At 34.0% G+C, this 20,035-nt stretch overlaps 1 protein-coding gene across 1 annotated transcript in view; it reads right to left on the reverse strand.

The window, feature by feature from the left end:
• Nucleotides 1-6,663: 6,663 nt before the first annotated feature.
• LOC100372022 (NAD(+) hydrolase SARM1-like) overlaps nt 6,664-20,035 on the reverse strand; it is a 43,462-nt gene continuing 30,090 nt past the window's right edge. The window contains exons 4-8 of the mRNA XM_006816939.3: nt 19,521-19,753; nt 9,435-9,576; nt 8,492-8,681; nt 7,261-7,382; nt 6,664-6,862 (exon numbers count right to left, since the gene is read on the reverse strand). Coding sequence (XP_006817002.1) covers nt 6,700-6,862; nt 7,261-7,382; nt 8,492-8,681; nt 9,435-9,576; nt 19,521-19,753 — 850 coding nt within the window. The 3' untranslated portion in view covers nt 6,664-6,699. The remainder of the gene's footprint in view (nt 6,863-7,260; nt 7,383-8,491; nt 8,682-9,434; nt 9,577-19,520; nt 19,754-20,035) is intronic.

Below are 20,035 nucleotides of genomic sequence, written 5' to 3' on the forward strand. Positions count from 1 at the left end.
GCCTTGATTGTGCATCCATTTTCTTGTATATGATTGTCAATGAAGATCACAGTCAGCTCACATATAAGGGGTAACATAAGTAAATAACTTCACTGATATTTACTGCATCTGTCTTGAATTCTCATCAGACCTGTTTTGTTGCGTTCTGCCAGGATTCAAGATGTCTGCCCTAGTTACTATCGATGATTCGCTGCAAGACTCTGCATTATGCATGAAATTAAATAGCATTATAGTGGCCTCAAAACATCATGTAGGATTCAACAAATTCAAAACTATTTTGGGGTGTTTCAATGCTAAATATTGTGCTAATGGTCAATTTTGATGAAGTAAGGGTATTCCAATGCCGTATTTTGATTTGGTCTGCGCCACACTTTTCATGTTAAAGAAATATTTAAGCAATAACTGATGTTCCCTTGAACAGTTTATTTAGAATACTACACCCACAATTCTTTGCATTTCCCACAATGCACTATTTCTGACAATTCCAGCTGCTGTTAGTTCATTTTAAAAGCTGTGTATTTGTCCCACGAGAAAATTTAACAGTTTAGAATTAAACACTCATCTGTTATGTATGTACCTCTGTTTGTCTGTGTGAATTATTTCATAATGTATGATTTTGCTTACACGTTGCATAGAAGAGTATATTCAAGACCCCAAAAGGTCGCGCATCCTGGTACTATGCAGACCCCAAAAGGTCACACATCATGTTTTATGAAATGTGAGAAAAAAAAAACAATTGTTACAGCTATCGCCACACAAACTGTACATTTCTCCATATCTAAGAACAGATTCAAAGTTCACATTCTGCAGGAGTTCTTACTTGGCATCTCTGGAGTTCTCCAAAGATCAAAATATAGCTGGGGTCCCCTACTCCATGACATCACCATGAATGCAGTAGAGGTGAATAAAACAGGAGGGTCGTCACCTGCACATCCGTGGGAATTGAGTCCCAAGCAACGAAAACACACACACTATAAACGCAAAGGCTCATGGGTAGACACTTGTTTGTAAACAATGACACACTATGGCCATCTGACTCATGCGCAGGTGACGACTCCCCCGCTTTAACATATGATTTGTTATGCAAATTAACTGATGTAGCACTATGCTAATACTGATATCCTCACGTAGTTACGTTCCTGTGGGAGGCAACAAGAATCAAGTCCAGGTAACAGATGATTTGTGTACAAATAAGACACGCACTAAATACTTGCAAAGATAATTTATTATACAATATTTGTTTAAACTGTTGCACATCATAAGGCATCATTACCATTACCCAGAATTGTTTGTACAATAACTGAACCAAAGATACAAATTTTCATCCAAGAAACTTACATATGATATGCAATTAATCATAAAGTCACACTAATGAAATGAAAGTCTTTTTACAATTCTATATGGATATCAGTCTTGAATAACAATATTAGTCAAAAAAAAAGCTTCACTGCCAAGTACACTCGTGTATTTATGTTAAAAAGTGTTAAAGGCGCATGTTGCATTTGTGTCAAAATTTTTAGATAGGTTATTTAAGGTAAAATAACCTTGGTGAAACCAAATGATTTTTGCATGGTAATAATTGTCCTGTCAAATGATGTATGCTTATGATTAAGAATTGTAATAGATTGAACTGTCTATGTGCTGTTTACATGTGCACAGCCCACTGTCTAGACACTGTTTACATGTGCACAGCCTGTTGTCTAGGTTCTGTTTACATGTGCACGGCCAGCTGTCTAGGTGCTGTTTACATGTACACAGCCAGCCGTCTAGACACTGTTTACAAGGGCACAGCCTGCTGTCTAGGTGCTGTTTACATGTGCACAGCCAGCTGTCTAGAAACTGTTTACATGTGCACAGCCAGCTGTCTAGGTGCTGTTTACATGTGCACAGCCAGCTGTCTAGGCGCTGTTTACATGTACACAGCCTGCTATCTGACACTGTTTACATGTGCACAGCCCACTGTCTAGGTGCTGTTTACATGTGCACAGCCAGTTATCTAGACACTGTTTACATGTGCATAGCCAGCTGTCTAGACACTGTTTACATGTGCACAGCCTGCTATCCGACACTGTTTACATGTGCACAGCCTGCTATCCGACACTGTTTACATGTGCACAGCCTGCTGTCTAGGTGCTGTTTACATGTACACAGCCTGCTATCTGACACTGTTTACATGTGCATAGCCAGCTGTCTAGACACTGTTTACATGTGCACAGCCTGCTATCCGACACTGTTTACATGTGCACAGCCCACTGTCTAGGTGCTGTTTACATGTGCACAGCCAGTTGTCTAGACACTGTTTACATGTGCATAGCCAGCTGTCTAGACACTGTTTACATGTGCACAGCCTGCTATCTGACACTGTTTACATGTGCACAACCCACTGTCTAGACACTGTTTACATGTGCACAGCCAGTTGTCTCGGTTCTGTTTACATGTGCAAGCCTGCTGTCTAGTTGCTGTTTGTATGTGCACAATCTTGAATAACACTGCTATTATGGAAGACTGAAAGTCCACTGTAGCAAGATATTTCCTATTTTTGAGCGCATATATTGTGAATGCATGAATTACATTTACATTGAAAACTTTTTTGCCTTCTAAAATCATCCAAGATGAAAAGTTGATGTTCAGATTTACCCAACAGAACACTCACATCTACTGTAATGTTGTGATTATAAACTTATTTGGCGACTGAACCAACAAATAAACTGTCCTGACACGCACATTGACTGATTCGTTCATCACTCTCTCCATGAACAGTAATCTGGAACATATGCTAGCTCCAAATACACTGTCTCTTCACCTCTTTCATTGATAATGAAGTTGATTTCAGAAGCTTACCAAGCTAATATCGTCTATAGTTATGTAAACTGTAAACAAGTCAATGCATAATGTGCATATGCATCTAATAAAATTCCCAAACCATAAAAAATCTACATATCTCTAACAAATTACACACCAACAAGACGGCTTTTCTATATATACACATCTCTGTGTGAACTCATTAACTTGACAGTAACTATTAAAATTCACATGACTCCCACAATCATTAAACCAAATTGGTATCTTGATATAGGAAGAAAGCTGATAGATTTTAGGAATTCCTACTATACATAGACTAGTAAAACATATTGTGGACTCAGTTTAAGACAATGAACTGTTCACAAGGGCTGATATAAATAAAGCTTATGTACTGTATGGAAAAAGTTTTAAAACATGGAAATTCATATCACATTTTTCAATTACAGATGGTTTTTAGTTATGCATTAATTCTAGAGATGTAATAAAATAAAATGTACAGTAATTTTGGTAACAAATGTTGACAATGCACATCAAGACTTGATAAAATTGACGTTTTCACTTCGCAGTGTTTCAAGACTTCCCTCTAGCACTCTTCATGACAATAATAACAGAAAACAAATCACACTGGTGTCATGCTAGTATTGATCATTTGTAGGTATCGTGGCATGTAATATTACCATATGTATGGTATTGCAAACTTGTTGGAAGTTGAGTTGTTACAATCATCAACTCCTACCTATTCTCACCAAACTACAAACTTTTGAAGAATTCCTGATATCAAACATGATAGCTGCTGATAGCAGCATGATGGTGCTGTCATACCTAATTCATATTTGTGGGTTTGCTTTGTAATTCTGGAATGAATAGTAGTAGTCGTGGTTTCATCGCTCCATGTTTTGATGATCGAGATATTATGGGCTATCCATGTTCTTAAAAACAATTGAAACGTAAACTACAACTCGACTAGCAGCTACATGTATATGACAAGTTTGATGTACACTAAAAAATTACATGAAAGAGAAACTAATCAAACAGCCTAAAGCACAATCAACTTTACTTTATTTCAATTCCAATATACACTTTGCAAATTAACAAATAAAAATCGATAAAATCTAGATTAGCAATAAGCACGTTAAATGATTTCCATTAAAATGCCTAGTCATCACACTTCAAAATTCTTCTAAAAAATAACAAATCTCCAAATAAACAAAATAAATTACACTTTCACCACAGGAGGGCGCACTACAAAATTACAAAGGTTGATTGTCATAAACAATTTGATGCAACACATTCAAAATCACAGACATTCATCGGTTTCAATGACATGCAAGGCTGATATATGTAGATCAGATGGTAGGTCAACTGGTCAAAATAATTTAGGTCAGTCAAGCTAACATGCATATCTTAACTGTATGCATGATACTCGATTCAATCAAGAATAAATCTGTGTTTCACAAAGCTCACAATCAAGACTGCTCGTTGAAACTCTTAATAATTATATATTATTTGACTTTCATTTACGTGATTTCAACTGGTTCTAGTAATTATTGCAATATGAATAAATTTGACATAATTAATAAATACTATCTTTGGAGCCACATGTTCTAGTTTCTTGGAAAATTGTATACTGGCAAAATATGTAAAATTAAAACTTTTATCCAATAATTTATTCCATGCACAGCTGGTGTAATTTTTTCTTTGGAATTATTGTTAAAGCCATCGTTAAACTGTTTGGTTTTCCAATTACATCTCTATACATTTTTGAAAAATAGCACTAAATAGGACAGATCATGATCATACATTTATTGTACAATGTAAGGTTGTCTTATTAAAGCTGAATTCACACTTTACAAAGATGTGAAAAAACAGTCTCGAAATAAGCTTAAAACAGAAAATGTGTTGATATAGTTTTAGCTAAAAAAATATAATAAAAATAGATATCCTGCCCGCACTTTCACTTTCATTTTGTGAGTATGGGAGGATCTTGTCCTTTAGACAAAAAACCTACAATGCACTAACTTTCAAAGACAAATCAAAGAACACTTAGAAAGAACTCCCGTTTGCTAAGAGTATTGGAGAAATATTAAAAATAATTTCAAAATTTAAGATTAGGCTTTCAAACAAGAAGCTTGGCAACTAATATTTGTCTGCTATTTGAGATGCACTATGTGAAAACAATGTAATCCACATTGAAGTTTATAATACTTACAGAAAATACATTCGATTTTAAATCTGTGGTTTTCAGTCTAATTTATTCCAGAGTAACTCTATCACAAGTTCATTTTAACTTTGATTTTTCAGAAATTGGAAATTGGTTTATAATTAGATAATTAATATGCATGTTTTTCAACATCACACTAGTCTTTGGATACCCCCAAAGCATCTATGAACCTAATTTCAATGAAATGTGATGATTGTGTACATTATGCAAATTAGGCAATTAGTATGCTCGAATTTCAATCCAAAACTAATCAAGTCTTTAGCATTGTTCCCAGGCACTTATATACCAAGTCTTATTGAAATGCAATTATTAGTTTTTGAGATATAGGTAGAAAATTAGTAATTATTATGCAAATTAAGCAATTATTATGCATAGATTTCAACCCCAAATTAATTAGGTCTGTTAATTGTTCCAGTGCACATATGTATCAAGTTTATAATGTGATGATTATTTCTCAAAAAATTGGTGGAAATCCAAAAAGTAAAGTATTATGCAAATTAGGTAATTATTATGGATGTATATAAACCCAAAACTAATTTGTCGCACTATCTTAGAGTATTTATATACTAGAGATTCATTGAAATAAGATAAATACTTGAGATATAGATGGAAAAGCTGAAAACTGACTATTATGCTAAAAAGGTAATAAGCACAGATTTTAATGTAACTAATAAAGTCTGCGCAAGGTCACAGATCATCTATGTACTACCGGTAAGTTTGGAACAGGCAGATAGACACACACACACACATACATACATACATACAGACGCACTAACTGCAAAGGCTCCCATTGCGTGTTTCGCACACAGGAGTAAAAAAATCATTCCAATATTGTTTACAAATCTAGCTTAATTTGGGAGACTCCTTAAATTCATACCCTGCATCTGAATTCCTATTACCTATCCACAATCTCAACATTTTATGATATATTGGTCAAAGAATGGCATCTCACAACTTTACAAACTGGGAATCCAACACTGTAATCTTTCCTGTCAAAATATTGGTGCATCATTTTTATCGACTGATAATTTTCTATAATTTTTTTGTTACTTTTGAACCAAAAGGCAAATCACACCACAGCAAGAAAACTTATAATTACAACACATGTTAATCTGTGACTGAAAGCATCAAACAAGTTCAAAGACAGAATTAAGTTTGAACAGGTACATAATTCTGTTTGTATCAATGACAAAACAAATATTCACTAAGCTAGGGCACCCACATTTTGATCAGATAGCTAGGGAGTCATTTTGAATTGTTATCGATATCTATATAATTTATAAATTGAAAGATTAACAACTCCTATTGAGTCACCGGTCTTAAAAACCCAACCAATGCTTCAACATCCCTAAATAACTTGAAACTTTGAAAAATATTGCCAGTCTACCACACACTGGAAATCACTATTTGTACATTTGCTTTCACAGATCGTTACAATTGATCTACTATATTTATTGTATGCGAGCAAAAAAAATGGAGTTGCATATCTACGTACCATGCACCCATTTCTTTTTCAGCTTACATTACCAACTCACAGACATCATAAGTATTGTCTTTGACAATATTTGCTACACAAATCAAAATCAACTCAACATGGATAGTGCATTGCATATAAATACAAACCAAATACATAACTCTCATTCTCTGAATCATTTTCATCTCTAGATGATGCTGTTTTACGATGTGCTGCTGCTGGTACGACCATCACTTGCACCACCATGAGTGAACCACGCATCTTGTTTAGGTTTATAAGTACCGTCTACTTGGGGTATATTCTCCTGTGATCTCAGAAACCTTTCTAGTTTATCAACACATGCTTCCTGGTAATCATGAATCCACCTGTTAAAAACAAAGTAAAACAATGAATGTCAACTTGAGGGCGTGTGTGCATACCTGCCATAATCAGAAAATAGGCCATAGCCCACAACCAAACACTGATGGCCACATAAGCTATTTACACTTATAAATTTGGTAAATATGAATTACATGATATTTAATTAGCTGAAAAGGGTCTTTTTTTGTGAACACAGTAACAATGTTACGTCTAGCTGCTGTAGAAGGTCTATACAGTTGACTCTCATATGGGATCAAGTTCTTATTCAGAAAATCATCCTTCTATTCTCAACCAATCAATGATTGCAGCTTTTCTTTCATTTGTAATAATTGCTCACTTACTGATCCACCCAATATTTGTACTTGATTTATTCATCCATACTACAAAATTTTTCTATACTTACTTGACCCCATTAAAAAACAACACTTGTCTCATATCCTCAGGTAGATTCTCCGGTGCTGGCCACTTGAAATCCCATGTAACTGGAACTATATTACACTTACTCTCTATAGCAGTCACTATCTCCTAATGTAATATATGAATAAATAGAAAATCACTGCCTGCTATGCAAATCACTGACTGCTATGCAAATCACTGCCTGCTATGCAAATCACTGACTGCTATGCAAATCACTGACTGCTATGCAAATTCACTGACTGCTATGCAAATCACTGACTGCTATGCAAATCACTGCCTGCTATGCAAGACACTGACTGCTATGCAAATCACTGACTGCTATGCAAACCACTGACTGCTATGCAAATCACTGCCTGCTATGCAAATCACTGACTGCTATGCAAATCACTGACTGCTATGCAAATCACTGCCTGCTATGCAAATCACTGCCTGCTATGCAAAACACTGCATGCTATGCAAATCACTGCCTGCTATGCAAATCACTGACTGCTATGAAAAACACTGCCTGCTATGTAAATCACTGCCTGCTATGCAAATCACTGCCTGCTATGCAAATCACTGCCTGCTATGCAAATCACTGACTGCTATGCAAATCACTGACTGCGATGCAAATCACTGCCTGCTATGCAAATCACTGCCTGCTATGCAAATCACTGCCTGCTATGCAAATCACTGACTGCTATGCAAATCACTGACTGCGATGCAAATCACTGACTGCTATGCAAATCATTGACTGCTATGCAAATCCCTGCCTGCTATGCAAATCACTGACTACTATGCAAATCACTGACTACTATGCAAATCACTGCCTGCTATGCAAATCACTGCCTGCTATTCAAATCACTGCCTGCTATGCAAATCACTGACTACTATGCAAATCACTGCCTGCTATGCAAATTACTGCCTGCTATACAAATCACAGCCTGCTATGCAAATCACTGCCTGCTATGCAAATCACTGACTGCTACGCAAATCGCTGCCCGCTATGCAAATCACTGCCTGCTATGCAAATTACTGCCTGCTATACAAATCACAGCCTGCTATGCAAATCACTGACTGCTACGCAAATCGCTGCCCGCTACGCAAATCACTGACTGCTATGCAAATTGCTACATTTAAATATTAATACACTTTGGTGATCAGGTACATATGTACATTACAAAAGTATGTATTTTGACACATGAAATAAAGTAGTCTGAAAAAAGTCAGTGACTTACCCTATGTACCCAGTCTTTTTGGTCGGAATCATTGATACAACGATCCAATGCATTCGGTGATAGCACCAATACGAAATTCTTTGCATTTTTAACACTAGAAAGTAAATTATTATCAAATTTTCCTGCTTCTAGTTTCTCTACATCTATAAACACTGTAAAACCTCTCAACTGTAGATGGACTTTAAGTAGACTGAAATAAAAACAAAAGTATATCCTTTAGTGTGCGCATAGAAGGTGCTGTCAGCGGTTCAAGTTAAATACAGAATGAATACAGTATATCATTAACTGAATAAAGTTGAACATGGTATGCAGTTGATATTCACCCACTTAGTGTACATGTCATCTTATTTCTAGTCTGCTCCTCTCCACATCTGCATGCTGACAACTTTACATGAATAGGCAGTACAGAAACTATCTAATAATTGTTCTCTTCTAACAAACTGATATTACCTCCCCTTAATGTGTCAGCAATAGTACAAACCACAGTATAATGTTGTATAAAGTAGACTATTGACTGAACTAAAAGAATATATCGTTTTATCACTCCCAATAATTAATATCATTATACACCTGTCACCATGACGGCATAAGTTACAGCGTGCCATAATTTTGCGATATTTTATGGGGTATCTTCATCCTACCATATACGGAAATGTGAATTTCAAATATGGAATGATTACGCGCGTAAGCGTCCTCTAATAAAAAAAAACATGGCTGCCACCAAGGTTTTGACCGGACTGATTCGCTGATTCTGTTCTAACCATTTTGGATTTCGACATTCCTATGATGTATCTTTGGAAGGAAAAGATGTATATTAATAAGGTTATTACGAGGATACTCAGACAGTACGCCATCGCATCGACCTCCGCTGTATCGGTTGCTACTCCTGCTGTACTGTCTTTGTAATAACCTCATAATACTAATTAATTTTCTCCAGTCATACCTTGCTAGCTGTGAACCAGTTGATCTCCTGTAACTTATAAAGACATCCGTCCTTTCTTTCCTGAGACGTCTATAATCTAACTGTACAGTACCAACTGGACTAAAACACTTGTTTGGACTGTCAAAAGCTTTCTCAAAATCACCTGGAACAGTAAATAAATTAATATTAATACACGATATAAGATATATTTGACTGACCATTATACACATCTGAATTTAGAAACCTAATTGAGATATGAATGACCTAAACAGATTGATTACAGTGGTACAGCAAAATATTTATATTTGTAATATAATTAGAGGCATTATCAGAGCATGGGTCTTATTTTGGAACTCCTGCTAGGATGGTATTCCCAGAATAGTGCCAGTTGTTAAAGAAACATAAAACTTTAATTATTAACAAGGATGAAAGGACCAGTTACTGAGACAAAGCCCTATTCCCTGCGAAACCCACCAGATACGAAACCCACTTACCGCAAAAGCCACTCACCGCAAACCTACTGTAGTTGTAATACATTGTATAATAAATTGTTTTTGAATTTTTATTTTTTGATATGCAATATCATTAACACATTGCCAACGGATGCCGTTTTTTCCATTCATTTCGGCTATAAGCATTGGCTGGAGGCTTTCAGTGGGTGAAACATTTTGACCACAGACAAACCAGGCATTTACCTGACCACATATGCTACAAATAGAGCTACTAATTTCCTGAGTTGTATGCAAATTAATGCAATGAATTTCTATCAACAAGAATATTGTGTCAACACAAGTTAGTCATGGCTTAAAGCGCTGTGGTCGTCGTGTAAATAAACAATGTATTTTACACGAGTTGTAAACGTCGCCACGAGTCCCATATCGAACAGGACATGGCACGACAACTGCCGCCCTTTAAGTAAACATAGTATAACCTGTCTTTAGCTATTTTTCCCATGTACCAACTCAATTAACAACACAATGCAATGGTACGCTGCACAAAATGAAAAAAAAACTGTTTTACATATTGTATATGTATACCAATAAATTTACATGTAATAAACACAAGGACAAAATCCTGAATTTGAATATAATAACTAATTCATAGCACAATCATTATGAATATTTAATGTGAAAACCACAGTATCAAATAACGATAAAAAGTAGATGAAGTCAGCTATTGTCTAGCCATAATTGCTGTCTGGACAGAGGTGTGTAGATGTGACTAGAATATGCTCACACATGTCTATAACTATTAAACACTGCTAACGCAATTGTGGTTTGGTTTAAGAAGGAAAACACTGTGAATAATTAATTGAGAAAGTGAGCTGACAGTTAAAATAGCCTAGATTAATCTTTATGGACTGGATACAGGTTTTGCGGCAGAAGCACCCGAGAGTGTGCGTTAACCGTAAGAACAAGGGCCACAAAAGCTGTATCCAGTCCATAAAGGTTTCATCTATGCCTTATAGGTGTAATTACAATTTCACCACAATGTGATCATAAACACACAACATAACTTAGAATGACACGTTTTGTTTTTGTTTGATGAAAACTGAGCGTGCTCAGCCGGGCGTGATATGGGAAATTATTGTCCTGATATGAGGGTGCAATTCTCATAGTGTTAGAAGGTCGGGCAATACGAGGTATATGATAATGTAGAATATCTTTTTTTAGCAGCTTCATACTACCATAGTACTTGACAGTAAATTCTATTGGAGAATAATTTCCATAAATGTGTCTACACATATATATATACATAATAATTTATTAATTGTCCAGAAATCATAAGATTATATTCACATAAATTTTAGTAATGATTAAAAAAAACACTCCCTCTAATCAAGCCTTTTTTTTCCCCTTTTAAATCTTGGTTTGTTGTGAAATAACCATATAACCTGATGTATTCTGAGGCGTATTCATTGCTACTAAGTCTCCTCCATGCAAGGTATCTCTAGATTAAATGCGAAAGCAGTATTGCTTAATTTTGCCTTTCAACAAATATTAACAAATACAAATGACAGACAAACAATAAGTACAAGTGATAATTCCATTTATTAATTGACAGAATCTATCATTAAAGTTGTATTGACAGCAAAATTGTGTTTGAAGCATTTGACATGTCAAGTAATAGGTATACAGTAATAAATGTGGCAGCAACCATATACACAAGATATTTGCCTTCCCAAAAACCAAACATTATTGAGCAGTTCCATGGTTTCCTTTTAAGTAAACAAGCTTTTCCATATATCACACACAACTTAACTTCATAATAACTAAGTTAACTTCTACTTCACAGCTATATCTGTATTTCTAATGAATTTAAATGATAATCTGTATTCTTATCACTATTTCTATTGCATGTACAATTGTACATGTATATATGGCAATAAACTGTGACTATAAAAAACATCAGAGTCCTATATCTTATTAAATGTCAGACTGTTAATGGGCTTTTTATGACCGATTGCTTGTGAATTTAAAGTTGTATTGTCTATGAATACAATATATGTGCATATTAAAGTATTATGATTGTCACAACCTTTTTGGACACTGCCAAGTTTCCATGAATTTCTTGCATAGAGAGATGATTCCTGCTACTTGCTGCAAAGTATTTTATGAGTTTACTTTGATTCCTACATACTCCTGCGCATTCTGATAGTTCCTTCTACTTAACTGCCACACAGACTGCATGTTTGTTGCAACTGACGGCACAGACTGAAGTTTGCTGCTACTTGCTGCACATACTAATATTGGAACTTGCTGATTCCTGATATTTTCACAGACTGATAGTTTTTGTGACTTTTCACATGTAAATCAGTGTGCAAGAACAACAGTTTGAATAGCCGTATGACACTGCACACTATTTTGATGATTTTAGCACATGGCATTTCTGTGTGGAACAGGTTCAGATAACACCCTGAATAGTTCCAAGAACCATCCCTGAAAGGTTCTTGCACATGCAAATCCATTTTCTTAACAGATTAATACACATGAGTAAGATTAAGATCAAAAATTTAACTGATTTCAATTTGTGATGATCTAAACTTGGATTTGCGAAACAAAATTTTGAGACCTCTAAGCATCCTGTTTACTTGCTGTATGATACATTCCCAACATGCAGTGCAGTAAACTCCCAACATGCACTGGGGAAAACATTCGATTGACCTTTACGTAGTAAACTGTGCATGTGCAGTACTTTGTGTCACATGCTCCATGTTTTTTCTGGAGCTGTGTAGTCTGTATTACTGTGAACGGGATTCTGATAAATATGAAATCGTTTACCGATATCATTGAGCTCATACTTTATTACATCCAATAATTTCTCATATTTTACACAAAGTTGCATTGATTTTTAAAATTAGCGAAAATGTGAATAAATGAATGAACAAATAAATGAATAAATGAATGAATGAATGAATAAAGGATTGAATGAATGATGTGTCCCATATTTCAGTCCCTTTTGATTATCAGTTTTAGTGAATATTAATGAGTCTAGACTCAATCATCAAATAGATATCCCCCGACAACGTTTCCATGTACGTAGTATAGTAATTGATTTGAGTAATAATTAATAAGAGATAACAATGTTAAACTATGGATAGTACAATGTACATTCCATTTCACCTAATACGTCATTGCAGTCGTGACATGGATGTCAAGCAATAGATGAATGCAATGTGACTGGAATGTCTGTATTCATTAATGAACTGATTATATCAGTCATTGCACATATTATGTTCAACAAATTCATCTGTTGCATCTATTAAAAGATCTATTAAACATAAATAAGCTAAAATTATCACATTAATCATGGCATCAATTCATATTCATTAAGTTTTTTTTTTTTTTTTCAGAATTATTACCATATATGTCATTTATTTATATTATATGTACTGCAGCTAAATATAATAAAAACAACTTTTTCTTATTTCGAGACTATTCTGTATACTATATATATATACATGCAAATGTTAATCAATGAAATCATTCATTTCATGAACATCTTCTAACAGCAAAAATGTTAGAGTTATAAAAAAGCTGAGAAATATGTGTATATGTATTTTTTACAAAAGTACTCAAAAAGTGTAAAGAAGCTTTCTATTTTTGGATTTTCTACCAACTAATATAGTTAGAAAATTATTTGTGTTATTCTATGTAGCAATGCTATTATATGTGATTTCTGTTGTATCATTGTATCCGATGGGTTTATTTATTTATTTTTTTTTTTTTTTAACGAGAATGTCATCGCATAATTTATTAAGAAAGCAAATGTTACAAAACGTACCCGTATGTGTCTAATCTATTATACACGATTTCTGTGTATATTTCTCTCATTTACATAACGAGCAATTGACAGAGGGTGACTTGTTCTAATAACTATTTTTTTTTTTTTTTTTTTTTTATTAAGTTTGACAGATATAAAATCATAATATATACAAAGTAGTTTTATAGATTTTTCTATAATGGTAGTTTTGGACTAAATAAACATAATTTTTCATCAGATACAGGCCATGATCACAAGTTTAAACAAGCAGCCTGTCGGCTGAGATAGCTCCGCTGTTAGCAATGCACATGGCAATTAAAGAACAGAAGATATCATTAGATCAAAGAAAGCTTAGAAAGAACTCCCGTGTGCTGAGAGTTTTGGAGACACATTAAAAATTAATTCAAAATTACTTATACTTGAGATATTGATGGAATAGCTGAAAACTAATTATGCAAATAAGGTAACTAATATGAACAGATTTAGGTGTAAAACTAATAAGGTCTGCACAATGTACCAAGTTTCATTGGAATGTGATTAGAACCAAAAAAATATTAATTATTATGCTAATTAGAGAATTAATATGAACAGATTTTAACCCAAAATTAATCAGGCTGTCTATTGTCTTAGAGCATTTATGTACCAAGTTTTATTCAAATGTGATGATCAATACTTGAGATATTAGTATTAATTAATTATGTTAATTAGGTGATTAAGAAGCATAAATATTTACCAAAAACTAATATGGTGCATAGTCTTAGGTTCATTGAAATGTGAAGGGTACTATTTAAAAGTTTCATTGAAATCCAATGAGTGGTTTTTAGACATCAGTGCAACAGCCATAGAACAGCAAAAAATTAACTAATTATGCAAATTAGGTAATTAATAGGCACAATTTTTTATCTCAAAATTAATCAGGTCTCTGCATAGTCCTAGAATATCTATGTCGCAAGTCTCATTGAAATGTGATGATTAGTACTTGAGATATCAGGTGAAAAGCTGAAAATTAACTAATTATGCTAATGAGGTGATTAATATGCACAAATATTTACCAAAAAACTAATTAGGTCTCTGCACAGTCCTCAAGTAACTATGTACCAAGTTTCATTGAAACGTGATCATTACTACTCGAAATATCAAAAGCTGAAAGTTAATTAATTATGCAAATTAGGTAATTAATATGTACTGATATTACCCTAAAAACCATCAGGTCTGTGCAGTGTCATAGGACACCTATGTACCAAGTTTTATTGAAATGTTATGATTAGTACTTGAGATATCAGTGGAAAAGCTGAAAATTGATTAATCATTATGTAAATTTAGTAATTAATAATATTAACAGGTTTTTACCCAAAACTAATCAAATCTGTGCATTTGTTCAGAGCATCCATGTGCCAAGTTTCATTGAAATCCAATGAGTGGTTCTTCAAAAATCAGTGGAAAAGTCATAGAACAGCTTAAAATCAGTTAATTATCATGCAAATTAGGTAATTAATATTCATAGATTTTTACCCAAAACTAATCAAATCTGCGCACTAGTTCAGAGCATCCATGTGCCAAATTTCATCAAAATCCAATGAGTGGTTCTTCAGATATCAGTGGAACAGTCTTGAAACAGCTAAAAATCAGCTAATTATCATGCAAATTAGGTAATTAATATTCATAGATTTTTACCAAAACCTAATCAACTCTGCGCATTATCCCACAGCATCAATGTACCAAGTTTCATCAAAATTTGATTAGTGGTTCTTGAGATAACGGTGGAACAAAAAAAGTGACATACATACATACATACATACATACATACATGTACATACATACATACATACATACATACATACATACATACATACATACATACAGACATACAGACATACAGACAGGGTAACTGCAAAGACTCCCTTTTGTGCTTCGCACACGGGTGTCAAAAATGAACAAATCTGAGAGAGGTTCACATGTAGTACCTATATGTATAATATATCAAAGCAATTGGACTTGCGGTTTTCAACAAGAAGTCGAAAATATCACTTTTTACCAAAAATTACAAAAATATTCATCAAAATTAGAGAATTAAAGATATCATCATGAAATGAACAAATCTGAGAGAGGTCCACATGTAGTACCTATATATGTAATATCAAAGCAATTGGACTTGCGGTTTTCAACAAGAAGTCAAAAATATCACTTTTTACCAAAAATTACAAAAATATTCACCGAAATTAGAGAATTAAAGATATCATTACAAAATGAACAAATCTGAGAGAGGTCCACATGTAGTACCTATATATGTAATATCAAAGCAATTGGACTTGCGGTTTTCAACAAGAAGTCGAAAATATCACTTTTACCAAAAATTACAAAAATATTCACCAAAATTAGAGAATTAAAGATATTACAAAATGAACAAATCTGAGAGAGGTCCACATGTAGTACCTATATATGTAATATCAAAGCAATTGGACTTGCGGTTATCAACAAGAAGTCGAAAATATCACTTTTTACCAAAAATATTCACCAAAATTAGAGAATTAAAGATATCATTACAAAATGAACAAATCTGAGAGAGGTCCACATGTAGTACCTATATATGTAATATCAAAGCAATTGCACTTGCGGTTTTTAACAAGAAGTTGAAAATATCACTTTTTACTAAAAATGACAAAAATATTCACCAAAATTAGAGAATTGAAGATATCATCATGAAATGAACAAATCTGAGAGAGGTCTACCCAAGGTACATATACACCAAGTATCAAAGCATTCAGGCTTGTAGTTTTCAAGAAGAAGTCGAAAAAGTAAAACATTGACACGGACGACGACGACAGAGACGGAGACGGACAATCACTCATATGATAAGCTCCGCTCGACAAAGTCGACAGCGGAGCTAAAAAAAAACTAGAACAATTTGTGTGGATTTTTACTGTGAAAACTAATCACATCTATGCATTGTCCTAAGGCATCTACTAGTATATAACAAGTTTCATTGAAATATTGAGATTTTGGTGGAAAAGCTGAAAAATGGCTAATTATTACAACAAATTAGCTGATTAATATTCATGCGTTTTAACCAAAAACTAACCAGGTCTGTGCATTGTCCCAAGGCATCTATGTACAAAGTTTGAATTCATACATACACACAAAGATGGGAGTAAAAAATGTCCATTTGGTTCAAAATTGAAAATGTTATGGTTTTCCCGGACTAACAAATAATTATCTCCCAAAATAAAAAAATTTATAACATGCGTTCACATGCTGATTGTAACAAAAACTTATATTCATCATATGTATATACAGAGATAAAAACTGCAAGAGGGAGCACTGCAATTCAGCGGAGCCACCAAGTGGGGGGGAGATAGGGTTCTCCCTAGGAGGGTGTGAAGTTTTTGATAATTCTAAGTTAAAATGGAGAATTCTATGACTTCCTTGGGGCCAAAATTACTATCAGACAGGCCACAGTTGAAGACTGTGGCCACATGTGATCCATGGTCATTCAGAATTTTATGGTTGCCAGAGGATCTGCTCCCAAGGGTAAGGGGGCCATGGACATGGCATGAGGGCGCTGTGCCCCTGTTCCCTTGTTTAAAAAAAATCCCTGTATATAAGAAGAAATACATCATTGCTGCACCTAACATCCTATTTAGAAAATAAATAAATAAATTTTGCATGAGAAGTATGGCAATTCAAATGAAATACCATACGGCATTATTACGTGATCATTTTAGAATCACTGTTTTGTGATTTCTAGACTAATGTGTTGGATGTCTTGAATACAAATGGCAGCCCAACAATTTGAAGTATTTAAGCCATGACTGCACTCTGAGAAACTAGACTAATCTGACACAGACTTAGCATCAACTCACTAACCAGAGTTTACATACACGTAGTGTCTACATGAATTACAATATGAACATTGTTCAGAAAGTGCTAAAACAAGATTCATGAATATTATACATGATTTTACTGTAATTTTCATGATTTGACGAATTAATGACGTAGAGAAAAATATTTCGTGAAAATCAGTGTGACACGGTGTACAAGACCCCAGTTTAATTTTCCCAGCTGCCAAACTTCATGATTTTTCCTGACTAATAGAATTTGTGGAAATATATCTTATGAAATTAAGTCAGACTGTTAATGGGCTTTTTTTGACCGATTGCTTGTGAATTTTTTTTGTGATCAAATCATGATAATTTGGCATTGTTTACTGCAAGCATTATTCAAATGCTGTATAAGTATACAGTCTGACAGTATGTATCCACCCATGACATGCCTCCCTCTGTGCAATCACATGTCAAATCAATGTCACTCACTTGACAGGATATGGTTTATTAAATTCCTTACGGATTGATAATACATTAATTTTCAGCAAATTAGTCATTAGATGTAATATAAAGTGTGAATAAAGCACAATGATATGAAGATCTAAGTAATTATAAATAAGTGTAATCTCACTTTTTTTTTGACCTGATATTAACTCTTTGAAAATACTGTATTTGCTCTATGAGAAGTGCATCTCTAATAGAAGCACTAATAAACCAAAAATTCTGATTCATTAAAAACGTTACCATAGAAATACCTTTGTCATTTATGTAAGTACACATTGCTAATAGAGCAAATATTATAGATAAAAATTTAGCTAATGATATGCATTGATTATAGTCAAATCATAGACTCGTACTAGAACGGTCGCCCTTGCAGCGGTAAGAACCTGGCCACAGTATGTTTGTATACATTTGCATGAAAATAAACCATGATTCCTTGGAGACATGTGTTCAGGTAATTTCTATTAGCTGTCAATACTACAAAACAGAAACTGAGTTCTGCATGTGAATTTATAGGATGAGATGACATCAATTTGGTGTTATCGAATACAATATATATACCGTTAAGTCCAAATTCAAAATTTTAGATAAGACATTCTGGATGAATAATGCTACAGTTAAATAGAGTACGCATAGTGTTATGTGATGAAGATATCATTAAAAACATACTCTTATATGAATCCATGTACTGTAAAATACTTTATTTTCGCTATTTTCACTGAAGGAATGATTTGGTGAAAATAAAATCCAACGAATATACCTTTTTTCCTATATTTTACATTAAACTCATCAAAAATAAGTGAAAATAAATTCCATACAAAACGCTCAAAAAGCCTTTTCAGCGAAAATTAATTCCAGCGAAAATAAAGTATTCCACAGTATTTCTAAAATGAAAGATTTGTGCATCATGTAACTTTTTATTTATCACTTTTTCCATAATAATTTCCCCCCCCAAAAGCTTCCATCCCACACACCCCAGTTTTCAAATGAGACATCCCTAATATACGTTTGTATATACATTGCATATACTGTAAAACATGTCTTTTTTGCGAGCATGTCGTTTTAGCGAATTTAACAAGAGAACTAATTGGCTAATTTAAGATGTCGCTAATGACTTCATTATAAATTCAAAATGGCGGCCAAACAACATCTTTTTCTCCACACACACACTTTGTAAACACAGAAAACGTAATAATCTGGAGCGCTTCCTTATTACACTTAAGAGTTTGTCTCTGTTTTAATGGAGGTGATAACTGCGCATTTGTTTTGGCAGGCAACAGACAAGTATTGTGAAAACAGGAAATCAACAAAGACAAGAGAGATTCGCTGAATCAACATTTCGTTATTACGTCATTTTTACCACAATTCGCAAAAATAGTACCGGGTTTTACAGTATACAATTTAAACCCTGAATAATTCTGTTGCCAATAAAATCCCAGTAGCAATCTGCACCAATTTACAATGTCAACATTCATGTATGTGATACACATCTAATTTAAGGTTGCAAGGAAAGATTACAAACCTGGTTTTGCAGCATTCAATATTCGGGTCCGATGAACTCCATTGGAAATTCCTGCATCATACGTCAAATGTTCCTCAGTTATCAACGTCAACATGTTCATATCAATCCCACAATTCACCAAATTATAGGTGTATTGATTATATTCAGGTCCCAGATCTTTTAACCAATTAGAGATCTCTTTGTGGTCTCGCCAACGTGCATTATACTTCAATCTTGCCAGCTCTCTTGTAAATCTAAAACAATAATAGTTAATAAAAATGTTAGCCCGGTACCAATTTTGAAAATTTATAAGCCATATGTCAGAGAATATCAAAGAAAGCTCTACTGTACAAGTTATTGGAGTTACACATAGTCTATAAATAGAAGTGCCAAATTCTCCAATATAGATGCAATCACGGTATTTTTACTATAAGTGGGATAACTGTGAGGTAAGTGCATGTCCAATATAAAGGTGAATGTACAGTATTGCAATTACTCTATTAGAATCACATATACAATATAGGTGCATAGACCAT

Source organism: Saccoglossus kowalevskii, chromosome 16, assembly GCF_978046115.1.
Source record: "Saccoglossus kowalevskii chromosome 16, keSacKowa6.1, whole genome shotgun sequence".
Classification (NCBI taxonomy): domain Eukaryota; kingdom Metazoa; phylum Hemichordata; class Enteropneusta; family Harrimaniidae; genus Saccoglossus; species Saccoglossus kowalevskii.